Below are 12,245 nucleotides of genomic sequence, written 5' to 3'. Positions count from 1 at the left end.
AAGACGACTGCGAGTCACACAGTTGAAATATTGTGCAGGAAAGACGTGAATAACCAGCAGAAACCCGATTAATCAAAATGTTTTATTTTGCTTCCAAGGTAGCACAATTCCGTAACTTGGTGTTCTTCGTGGTTCCCAATTTCGTTGTTAAGTTTATCGCTAATCTCATTTTTGCTACTCCTCTTTACTTTCTTTTTTTCTTCTTCTTCGATTTACTGTCGATCCACAGTGTGTGTTCATTCCTTTCCACAGGTCCTACAATTCTTCCTGGCCTTCCCTGGGAACAGCAGTGTCATAAGCGAATCTTATCATTGATATCCTTTCTTGCTGAATTTCAATCTTATTCTTGATCCTTTCTTTATTTCCATCACCACTTCTTCAAAAAAATGGTTCAAATGGCTCTGAGCACTATGGGACTTAACATCTATGGTCATCAGTCCCCTAGAACTTAGAACTACTTAAACCTAACTAACCTAAGGACATCACACACATCCATGCCCGAGGCAGGATTCGAACCTGCGACCGTAGCAGTCGCGCGGCTCCGGACTGAGCGCCTAGAACCGCTAGACCACCGCGGCCGGCCCCACTTCTTCGATGAACAGTTTGAACAGTAGCGGCGGAAGACTCCCTCCTTGTCTCATATCCATTTTTAATCCAAGCACTTCGTTCTTGGTCTTCCATTCTTATTTTTTCCTCTTGGTTCTTGTACGTACTACATATTACGTACTTGTTTTTATAGATACGTATTTTTCTGAAAATTTCGAAAGCTTGCACCATTATATATTGTCGAACGCTTTTTATCGATGGAGAAATCCAGGGAAAGTATCTAGATTTTCCGTAAGTTTTACATCCATTATCAATGTAACGTCGGAACAGCATATATGATGCCTTTACCTTTTCCAAATCCGAAGTTATCATCACCTAACAGATCTTCAGGTTTCTTTTTCAATATTTTGGCTTGAATTCCAGATTTTTCCGCAGTTCTTTCATGAAGCGACGCCATGTAGACTGCTGAAGGTAATGGGTCCGTCATATGGGGACATTAAAAAATGGCTCTGAGCAATATGGGACTCAACTTCTGAGGTCATCAGTCCTCTAGAACTTAGAACTACTTAAACCTAACTAACCTAAGGACACCACACCACACACATCCATGCCCGAGGCAGGATTCGCACCTGCGACCGTAGCGGTCGCGCGGTTCCAGACTGTTGCGCCTAGAACCGCTCGGCCACTCCGGCCGGCTGGGGACATTGAAGCCTGCGGTCCCCTTGGTGTTAATTGGAGGAGTAGACTAGTTGCCGGCCCCTGGTTTCACTCTGTGCCTTCTCTCATCGTCATACAACTCATAAAGAACACCACACTCTCCACACGTGTCTTACAGTCACTCAGCATGTACACTTCAAGGCACAACTCTCACTCACCGCGAGGAAAGGGCCACTGTGCGCGGAGGAAGAAAAGTCTTTCCGACTAGGCGGCTGAACCTTGCTCTCGGGGGGGGGGGGGGGGGGGACTCCCTGTCTATAGTCATTTTCAGACACTATTTTACGATTCACGTGGACTGTGCAGTGTGCTCTCTCAGCGCCAGGCTGCTGCTGCAAGTGCTTTCTCCGGCGTGCTGTTTTTGCTGCAGCGGCAGTGAGGATGCGGCTGGCCGTGTGCAGGAAATTCCTGCGGACCAGCGGCAGCGGGCAGGTGGCGTCCGCCGTCCGGCAGGTATCCCGGCGTGGCGTGGCGTGGCCCGGCCGGCCAGGCACGCAACAAGAAGACGACGGCCGCCGGCTCGGCCGGAGCGGGGCGCGCGCGCCTCTTGCAACACCGCAGCGCTGCCGGCGCCTGGAATGCGCCCCCGGCCCTTTCTGCCCTTGAGCCTATGTGGACACTGCTTCAAAATCGTGGCCGCGGCCTCAGCACGTGACCAGCAGCGTCTCACCTGTGATCCCCTACTGCTTAGCCTTCCTACTACTGTTGGGTCATATATGTCCCACGATAGGTTATCAGAGAACCAGCGGGAATTTGTTCCATGTTTTTGCTATGTATCAAGCCTATAATTACAGATTACACCTTTAGGTTGTGCTGTTCTCAATACTCACTGGTAAACATTGCATCGCATTAGTTCGCACCTGCAGATAGGCAACCCAATTAGCAGATTCGCAAAGCGGGCTTCCTTCGCGCCTTCCCAGACACATGGTGTCAACTTGCACCCTGGGATTGACGCTTGCCTCGTCAGAAACGAAACCCAACTGACCACCTGTAGTGTGAATTACACACTTGGAGACATCCTCTGTCCACTGATGTGTGTCTGATTTCAGTATGTCTCGCAGTTTTATCCGCAGTCGTCTTCTGAAACCTAGAGGGTACATATAAATAATAATACTGTATGTCCTAAATCCGCCCCTCCTCCAACCTCTTGGAAAACGAAACGGTGGGAAATACTCTTTTCATTCTGTTATTTCTGGCTATGATATCAATTAAAATAACCATAGACTAACGTTTTTGAAATTAAATTGGTAGTGAAAGGTAGATATTACATATTTCTGGTTTCCGATATTTGTCAACATATTCCAGCGACAAATGGCCCCGAATACCATGAAATCTACATTGATGTGGTTCTTCCAACTTGCAAGTCCAATTGGGCTGCATCATCTTCAAGTTCATCCTACTATTGCTGTACACAAGCAATGGATTTTCTGCTTTCTTTCTTCGATCAGCTTGTTGATTTCTGTCGTTTCACGTATCTTTTACTTGTGACTAGAAGAATCGATCCCCTGTCCAACTTTGTTGTTGTCGTCTTCAGTCCAAAGACGGGTTTGATGCATTTCTCCACACTAGTATATCGTTTACTTAGATGACCAGTTCCGGTAAGATTCTGTTACCATCTTCGGACCTGCAAGGACAGAACCAGATTGGCGGGGTAATAATTTTGCAAAAGTTGTAACCAAACACAGGTGGCATGCCTGTGCATATTGAAAAATTACATACCTTCAACTTTACAGTTCATACAATCTTTGACATTTGCGCTTTGTATCGCGTCATATCACAAATATATGTGTAAGGACGATGGAAAAGCCGGCCGCTGTGATCGAGCGGTTCAGTCCGGAACCGGGCGCGGCTGCTACGGTTGCAGGTTCGAATCCTCCCTGGGGCATGGATCTGTGTGATGTCCTTAGGTTAGTTAGGTTTAAGTAGTTCTAAGTCTAGGGGACTGATGACCTCAGATGTTAAATCCCATAGTGCTTAGAGCCATTTGGACCATTTTTGATCGTGGAAAACACTGAATGTCGGCATGTCACAATTAAAATATCGGTATACATAAAATGTAAGATACATGCGTCGACTGCCGTCATGCTCATATCACAGGTGAATACAGACTACGATGTCAAGTAAAGACAACGCTACATTGTAAGCTCGCCAGGTGGCACTGTAGTAGTACAATTTACAATTTAGTTTTACGTAAGGCAAGACACAATTATACTATCAATTGTTACCGTATTAATTAAAAAAACTGTACAGAAGAACTTTAAAATAATAATTAAAAAGGCTTTCCACATTGTCGTCATCCTTTTTCAACGCCCAATCAACGTGAGTGACATTGACCAGACAATCTTATAAAATTTTCTTATTTTAAAGTGAACTCTTAAAACATTCTCAATAACATGTAACCGGAATAGCCAACCTCATTGTGATGCAGTATAGTGAGCGGTCAAGCTAATCATTTTTCGTACTCTGTTACACATATCGGAATACACGATCTTATTTCAAGATTTTACGTGCAACTGAACATTCAGAGATAACTATTAATTACTCAAATTCCATTCTTGATCGAATATCTAAATACACTGTACTGTGTTACTCGATGTCTTGGTTAATTTTTAACTTTGTCTACACATTGATTTATATTAACATCATGGACATAGTGGAAATTATAAAACATTAATAAGACCAATCAGGCAAAATAACTTCTGCGATGCACAGTAATTCCGCTACATATTCTATATTTGTTACCCAAGTCTTTACTAGAGATCTTGACTGGAGTTTTCCGCTGTTCATTGTAGTACAGAACGCCCCCTTTCTAGGAATGTCATATATTCTGTGCGTTTCTTCATCGCTGTATAGCTACTGCAACCATTTGATCTGGCTTACTTTACTCGCGCCTATATTTCCATCTACGGTTTTTAACCTCACACACCCTCTCTATTACCGAACAGACAGTTCCTCTATGCCTCGATATATCGCTGCTCAACTAACCGCTTCTCTTAGTCAAGTTGTGCCATAAATTTCTTTCTTTTTCCAATTAGATTCGGTGCCTCTTCATTAGTTATTCGATCTACCTAACTTATCTTCGGCTTTCTTCTAAAGCACCACATTTAAACTACACCTATTCTCTTCGTGTCTGCACTGTTTGTTGTCCACGTTTCATTTAGGTGCAAGGTTACAGTTCATTCAGATACCTTCAGAAAATACTTCCTAACTCCTCGTTTTAGGGATCGATGCCCTTGTTGTTGCCATATTCCATTTTATATCCTCTCTGCATCGGCCAAAGTCAGTTACTTTTCTGCCCAAACGGCGAAACTACTATCCTTCCTTTAGTGTCTCATTTCCTAATCTAATTCCCTCAGCATCGTCTGATTTAATTCGTCTATATTCCATTGAACTTTTTTTTACTTTGATCATGTCGTTCTCATGACCTTTTAGCAAATCACTATATATTCCATTCAACTTATCTTCCAAGTCCTTTGCCAACTCTGACAGAATTACAATACCGTAAGCAAATCACTAAGGTTTAATTTCTTCTGCCTGAGCTGTAATTTCCTTTCCAAATTTCTTCATGGTTTCCTTCAGAATTTCGATGAGTGTACTCCAGACAACACTGCCAAAAGCTTTCTCTAAGTATAGAAATGCTTTGAATGTAGATTTGCCTTTCTTCAGTCTATCTTCTAAGGAAGGAGGAAATAAAGATTAAAGTTTAACGTCCAGGCGATGTTTTCTAAGATAAGCTGTAAGGTCAGTATTACCTCGCACTCACGATGTCTGTTATCCTTTATCCATCCATATTTTTTGGCAATGGCTCCACGCACCTCTGTCTTCATCACAGCCCAAGTATTCTTTTCTTACCTAGCTGCGGCCACGACATCGGCATGTATCGTGTTCTGTCTGCACGATTGCAAAGAAATTGTTAAACACTTGGACAAAAGTTCCACTTATTGCAATGCACAGTAGCTCTCTTTGAACTTGTGTAAATGCAGCATAATGCCTAGAACAGAGAGAAAGAACCCGATAGCATCAATTACAGGAATAAAGGTGAACGTCTTGAGAACGTCACCTCCATACAGAATCTTATCGAAAGATCACTCACATAGCTCAAAGAAGTTGTGCTCATATGTAATGGCTGTCAATTAATTAGCAGAAACTAGCGGGTGACACAGCAAACCTAACTGAGTGTAACAAAGCAAAAACAGAAGTGCCTAATTCCTTTTTCAAATTTTCATATACAAAGGTGGACACTGAAGAACTGGCCCAGTTCAATTCTTGCTCTGCTGCAAAGATGAGTAATATACACAGCAGTGTCGGCGGTATTAAAAAACAGCTGAAGTTGTTAAAATTATACAAGGCTCCAGGGCCCCCTGGAATCCCAGTCGGATGGTTGATAGAAAATACAGGTCTACACGAAGGATATTAGAAGTGATCCATAAAACCAACGTCAAAACTCATTGATATCTATCTTTTCGAGAACTGTTGAACACATTCTGAGCTCAAATACAGACTGTGATTGGTACAAGCACAGATATTTCCGTTGGTGACTGAGTATGGTGCACTGTACAACGTTACATCAATATTTACGTCATTTGCAGAGTAATAATTGCAGCTATTAAGAATCCTGTGTTCTCAAGTTCGTTAGCACTTCCTAGTACATGTGGCAAGAGCAACCCATTAATGTTTATTTTTCCCTGGGCGTCAGGTCAGGTGTTGAGGTGTGGACGTGTGGCCGCATAATGATTAGTCTATACTCACAGGCCTAGGACACTAAGTGGTGCAGTGTGACCGTGCAGAAAACTTTAGGTCGGTACGGCTGCAACGTGTTTGTGGGAAGACTGTTCGACGCAGAGAAAAATCAACCCACACACTGATATGCATACATGTCATTGTACCGCGTATAAAAATATCTGCGATTATACTCGTTATGCCCTGTATAATGGTGTACAACGAATGGAATGACCTCATCCATGCCAACCAACACGTATTCTAAATGCACCATCTTGAGAAACCGAACTCGCCCTTGGTACAGAAACGTTAAATGCAGAAAAGTCATATTCTATGCCTGCAATATCAGTCAATTCTCAACTCCTTGTATTTTATCCGTACTACCTTCAGATTTACGGAAAGTCTATTCCAGCAAACGTAGTCAAAAGCTTCCTCTGAACCCACAGGTGCTGTCAACTTAGATTTGGCTTTCTTCAGTCTGTCTCCTAAGATAAGTTCTTGGAGCAGTATTGCCTCAAGTGTTCCTATGTTTCTCCTAAACACAAACTGATCTCCGAGGTCGGTTCCTACGATTTTTTTCCATTCTTCTGTAAGTAATTCTCGTCAGTACTTTGCAGCCGTGACTTATTTGACTGATAGTAAAATGTCAATATTACGCATGGCATTTTAATTTATTACTTCTCTACTACTAACTATTCGCATATGTATCTACATATACACCTGCAAAATTATAAGGGGCAATCAAATGAAAACGAGACAGATGGAAAAAAGTAAGTAAATTATTATTTCAAAAGTAATCGCCATAACTGTTAATACATTTATACCACTGTGTGACAAGACGGTCAATGCCTACATGGAGAAATAATCGCGATTGCCTACGTAATCATTATTGTACCCAGGCGTACAACTCTTCTTTCGAAGCAAATCGACAATCACGAATGTCTTTCTTCAGGGTGGCTCCCATTTTGTCAAGGTTCTACATCTACATCTACATCTACATCTACATTTATACTCCGCAAGCCACCCAACGGTGTGTGGCGGAGGGCACTTTACGTGCCACTGTCATTACCTCCCTTTCCTGTTCCAGTCGCGTATGGTTCGCGGGAAGAACGACTGCCTGAAAGCCTCCGTGCGCGCTCTAATCTCTCTAATTTTACATTCGTGATCTCCTCGGGAGGTATAAGTAGGGGGAAGCAATATATTCGATACCTCATCCAGAAACGCACCCTCTCGAAACCTGGCGAGCAAGCTACACCGCGATGCAGAGCGCCTCTCTTGCAGAGTCTGCCACTTGGGTTTATTAAACATCTCCGTAACGCTATCACGGTTACCAAATAACCCTGTGACGAAACGCGCCGCTCTTCTTTGGATCTTCTCTATCTCTTCCGTCAGACCGATCTGGTACGGATCCCACACTGATGAGCAATACTCAAGTATAGGTCGAACGAGTGTTTTGTAAGCCACCTCCTTTGTTGATGGACTACATTTTCTAAGCACTCTCCCAATTAATCTCAACCTGGTACCCGCCTTACCAACAATTAATTTTATATGATCATTCCACTTCAAATCGTTCCGCACGCATACTCCCAGATATTTTACAGAAATAGCTGCTACCAGTGTTTGTTCCGCTATCATATAATCATACAGTAAAGGATCCTTCTTTCTATGTATTCGCAATACATTACATTTGTCTATGTTAAGGGTCAGTTGCCACTCCCTGCACCAAGTGCCTATCCGCTGCAGATCTTCCTGCACTTCGCTACAATTTTCTAATGCTGCAACTTCTCTGTATACTACAGCATCATCCGCGAAAAGCCGCATGGAACTTCCGACACTATCTACTAGGTCATTTATATATATTGTGAAAAGCAATGGTACCATAACACTCCCCTGTGGCACGCCAGAGGTTACTTTAACGTCTGTAGACGTCTCTCCATTGATAACAACATGCTGTGTTCTGTTTGCTAAAAACTCTTTAATCCAGCCACACAGCTGGTCTGATATTCCGTAGGCTCTTACTTTGTTTATCAGGCGACAGTGCGGAACTGTATCGAACGCCTTCCGGAAGTCAAGAAAAATAGCATCTACCTGGGAGGCTGTATCTAATATTTTCTGGGTGTCATGAACAAATAAAGCGAGTTGGGTCTCACGCGATCGCTGTTTCCGGAATCTATGTTGATTCCTACATAGTAGATTCTGGGTTTCCAAAAACGACATGATAATCGAGCAAAAAACATGTTCTAAAATTCTACAACAGATCGACGTCAGAGATATAGGTCTATAGTTTTGCGCATCTGCTCGACGACCCTTCTTGAAGACTGGGACTATCTGTGCTCTTTTCCAATCATTTGGAACCCTCCGTTCCTCTAGAGACTTGCGGTACACGGCTGTTAGAAGGGGGGCAAGTTCTTTCGCGTACTCTGTGTAGAATCGAATTGGTATCCCGTCAGGTCCAGTGGACTTTCCTCTATTGAGTGATTCCAGTTGCTTTTCTATTCCTTGGACACTTATTTCGATGTCAGCCATTTTTTCGTTTGTGCGAGGATTTAGAGAAGGAACTGCAGTGCGGTCTTCCTCTGTGAAACAGCTTTGGAAAAAGGTGTTTAGTATTTCAGCTTTACGCGTGTCATCCTCTGTTTCAATGCCATCATCATCCCGTAGTGTCTGGATATGCTGTTTCGAGCCACTTACTGATTTAACGTAAGACCAGAACTTCCTAGGATTTTCTGTCAAGTCGGTACATAGAATTTTACTTTCGAATTCACTGAACGCTTCACGCATAGCTCTCCTTACGCTTACTTTGACATCGTTTAGCTTCTGTTTGTCTGAGAGGTTTTGGCTGCGTTTAAACTTGGAGTGGAGCTCTCTTTGCTTTCGCAGTAGTTTCCTAACTTTGTTGTACCACGGTGGGTTTTTCCCGTCCCTCACAGTTTTACTCGGCACGTACCTGTCTAAAACGCATATTACGATTGCCTTGAACTTTTTCCATAAACACTCAACATTGTCAGTGTCGGAACAGAAATTTTCGTTGCGGACTACGCTACAGAGGTTTCGCCGGGAAGCGGTGGCATAGCCTCCAGACAATCCCGATTTCTCCCATCGTGATTTCCATTCCTTTGGAGCCCTGAAGAAAGACATTCGTGGCTTCAGTTCGCCTCGGACGAAGAGTTGCACGCGTGAGTATAATCATGGTTGCGTAGATAACAGCAAACATTTTTCCATGAAGTCACTGACCATCTTGTCCCAAAGTAGCACAAATGTATTGTTAATACGTGGTGATTGCTTTTGAAATAATATACAGTTTATTTAATTTTTTCCATCTATCTCGTTTTCATTTGATTGCCCCTTATATGCCACTGTACAACACTTAGACATAGACGTTATAAACATAGAGATGTTTAAAAAAGTAGTTTTTACTTAAAATGGCGCGAAATCACCCAGTCTATATTCATGCAGCGTTTCATAATGACGAGGAACACCTTGAGTGCCAGGTTGCAAGTTCAATTTTTAGTACGGCTCATTTGAAAGTGTCGTGTTAACAACTATGGCAGAAAAAAATATTAGCTGCTAATGACTCACCGTGTACATCAGTAGGGCGTCAGAAAATGAGTGTCCGGGAGATGCAGAGATCGACCTTCTATGGGCTGTAAGTATTACACTTCACAAAATGGACACCGTGAACATTCAATAAATGTTCGAAACAAACCATTGACTTATACCATGATCACCGAATGATAAATGGCGCACCACAATGATCACAAAGGTTCAGGCCATCAAGATCGAAGGCGAACTCCTCTGGAATGTTGTGCAGGTGTGGTTAAATTTAGTGGAGCTAAACTTCTTACTGTTGTTATTTATAGATCCCCAGACTCCGATTTCACAACATTTTTGCTAAAGCTAGAGGAGGTTCTTGGTTCACTTTATAGGAAATACAAAAAGTTAGTTATATGTGGTGACTTCAATATTAATTGTATAAGTGATTGTGCAAGGAAAAGGATGCTGGTAGACCTCCTTAATTCATATAATCTTATGCAAACTGTATTCTTTCCAACGAGAGTGCAAGGGAACAGTAGAACAACCATAGACAATATTTTTGTTCATTCGTCATTATTAGAAGGGCATTCTGTTAGCAAAAAGGTGAATGGCCTTTCAGATCATGATGCACAAATTTTAAGTCTAAAAGATTTTTGTGCTGCAACACATGTTAAATATAGTTACCATCTTTTTAGGAAAGCTGATCCAGTTGCTGTACAGGCTTTTGTAAACCTTATCAAGGAACAAGAGTGGCAAGATGTTTATAGTGCTGATACAGTAGACGATAAATATAACGCTTTCCTCAAGACTTTTCTCGTGCTCTTTGAAAGTTGCTTTCCGTTAGAACGTTCAAAACAGGGTACTAGCACAAACAGGCAGCCTGGGTGGCTGACTAAAGGGATAAGAATATCTTGTAGAACAAAGTGGCAATTATATCAAAACGTTAGAAACAGTCAAAATCTAAATGCAGCAGCCCATTACAAACAGTATTGTACGGTGCTTAAAAAAGTTATTAGGAAGGCAAAAAGTATGTGGTATGCAGATAGAATAGCTAAGTCTCAGGATAAAATTAAAACCATATGGTCAGTCGTAAAGGAAATGGCTGGTCTGCAGAGACGGGTCGAGAATATAGAATCAGTGCGTAGTGGGGATGTCCGTGTTACTGATAAGTCGCAAATATGTACAGTACTTAATAATCACTTTCTGAATATAGCAGGTGAACTAAATAGAAACCTAGTCCCAACAGGGAATCATATAGCGCTCTTAGAAAAAAGTGTTCCGAGACTGTTACCTGAAATGCTCCTCCATGATACTGACAAGAGGGAGATTGAGTTAATAATTAAATCACTAAAGACCAAGAACTCTCATGGATATGACGGGGTATCTAGCAGAATACTGAAGTATTGTTCCACGTATGTTAGCTCAGTACTTAGCCATATCTGTAACTATTCCTTTAGGAGTGGTCGGTTTCCTGACCGATTAAAGTATTCGGTAGTGAAGCCACTTTATAAAAAGGGAGACAGGGATAATGTTGACAATTATAGACCTATTTCTATGCCATCGGTGTTTGCTAAAGTTATCGAGAGGGTTGTATATACAAGGTTACTGCAGCATTTAAATTCACATAATTTGCTGTCAAATGTACTGTTTGGTTTTAGAAATGGCTTAACAACTGAAAATGCTATAGTCTCTTTTCTCTGTGAGGTTTTGGACGGATTAAATAAAAGGTTGCGAACGTTAGGTGTTTTCTTTGATTTAACGAAGGCTTTTGACTGTGTTGACCACAAAATATTACTGCAGAAGTTGGAACATTATGGAGCAAGGGGAGTAGCTTACAATTGGTTCGCCTCCTAGTTTAAGAACAGAAAGCAGAAGGTAATCCTCCGCAATATTGAGAGTGGTAATGATGTTCAGTCCCAATGGGGCACTGTTAAATGGGGCGTTCCCCAAGGGTCGGTGCTGGGGCCACTGCTGTTTCTTATTTATGTAAATGATATGCCTTCTACACTCCTGGAAATGGAAAAAAGAACACATTGACACCGGTGTGTCAGACCCACCATACTTGCTCCGGACACTGCGAGAGGGCTGTACAAGCAATGATCACACGCACGGCACAGCGGACACACCAGGAACCGCGGTGTTGGCCGTCGAATGGCGCTAGCTGCGCAGCATTTGTGCACCGCCGCCGTCAGTGTCAGCCAGTTTGCCGTGGCATACGGAGCTCCATCGCAGTCTTTAACACTGGTAGCATGCCGCGACAGCGTGGACGTGAACCGTATGTGCAGTTGACGGACTTTGAGCGAGAGCGTATAGTGGGCATGCGGGAGGCCGGGTGGACGTACCGCCGAATTGCTCAACACGTGGGGCGTGAGGTCTCCACAGTACATCGATGTTGTCGCCAGTGGTCGGCGGAAGGTGCACGTGCCCGTCGACATGGGACCGGACCGCAGCGACGCACGGATGCACGCCAAGACCGTAGGATCCTACGCAGTGCCGTAGGGGACCGCACCGCCACTTCCCAGCAAATTAGGGACACTGTTGCTCCTGGGGTATCAGCGAGGACCATTCGCAAACGTCTCCATGAAGCTGGGCTACGGTCCCGCACACCGTTAGGCCGTCTTCCGCTCACGCCCCAACATCGTGCAGCCCGCCTCCAGTGGTGTCGCGACAGGCGTGAATGGAGGGACGAATGGAGACGTGTCGTCTTCAGCGATGAGAGTCGCTTCTGCCTT

General features: G+C 43.2%; 1 protein-coding gene across 1 annotated transcript in view; it reads left to right on the top strand.

The window, feature by feature from the left end:
- The window catches only part of LOC126416061 (serine/threonine-protein kinase S6KL), a 221,394-nt gene that overhangs the window by 195,453 nt on the left and 13,696 nt on the right, over positions 1 to 12,245 (top strand). Inside the window, exon 9 of the mRNA XM_050083577.1 lies at positions 1,662 to 1,932. Coding sequence (XP_049939534.1) covers positions 1,662 to 1,932 — 271 coding nt within the window. The remainder of the gene's footprint in view (positions 1 to 1,661; positions 1,933 to 12,245) is intronic.

The sequence above is a fragment of the Schistocerca serialis genome, chromosome 1 (genome assembly GCF_023864345.2).
Source record: "Schistocerca serialis cubense isolate TAMUIC-IGC-003099 chromosome 1, iqSchSeri2.2, whole genome shotgun sequence".
NCBI classification, from domain to species: Eukaryota; Metazoa; Arthropoda; class Insecta; order Orthoptera; family Acrididae; genus Schistocerca; species Schistocerca serialis.
This window is presented reverse-complemented; position numbering and strand designations above follow the sequence as displayed.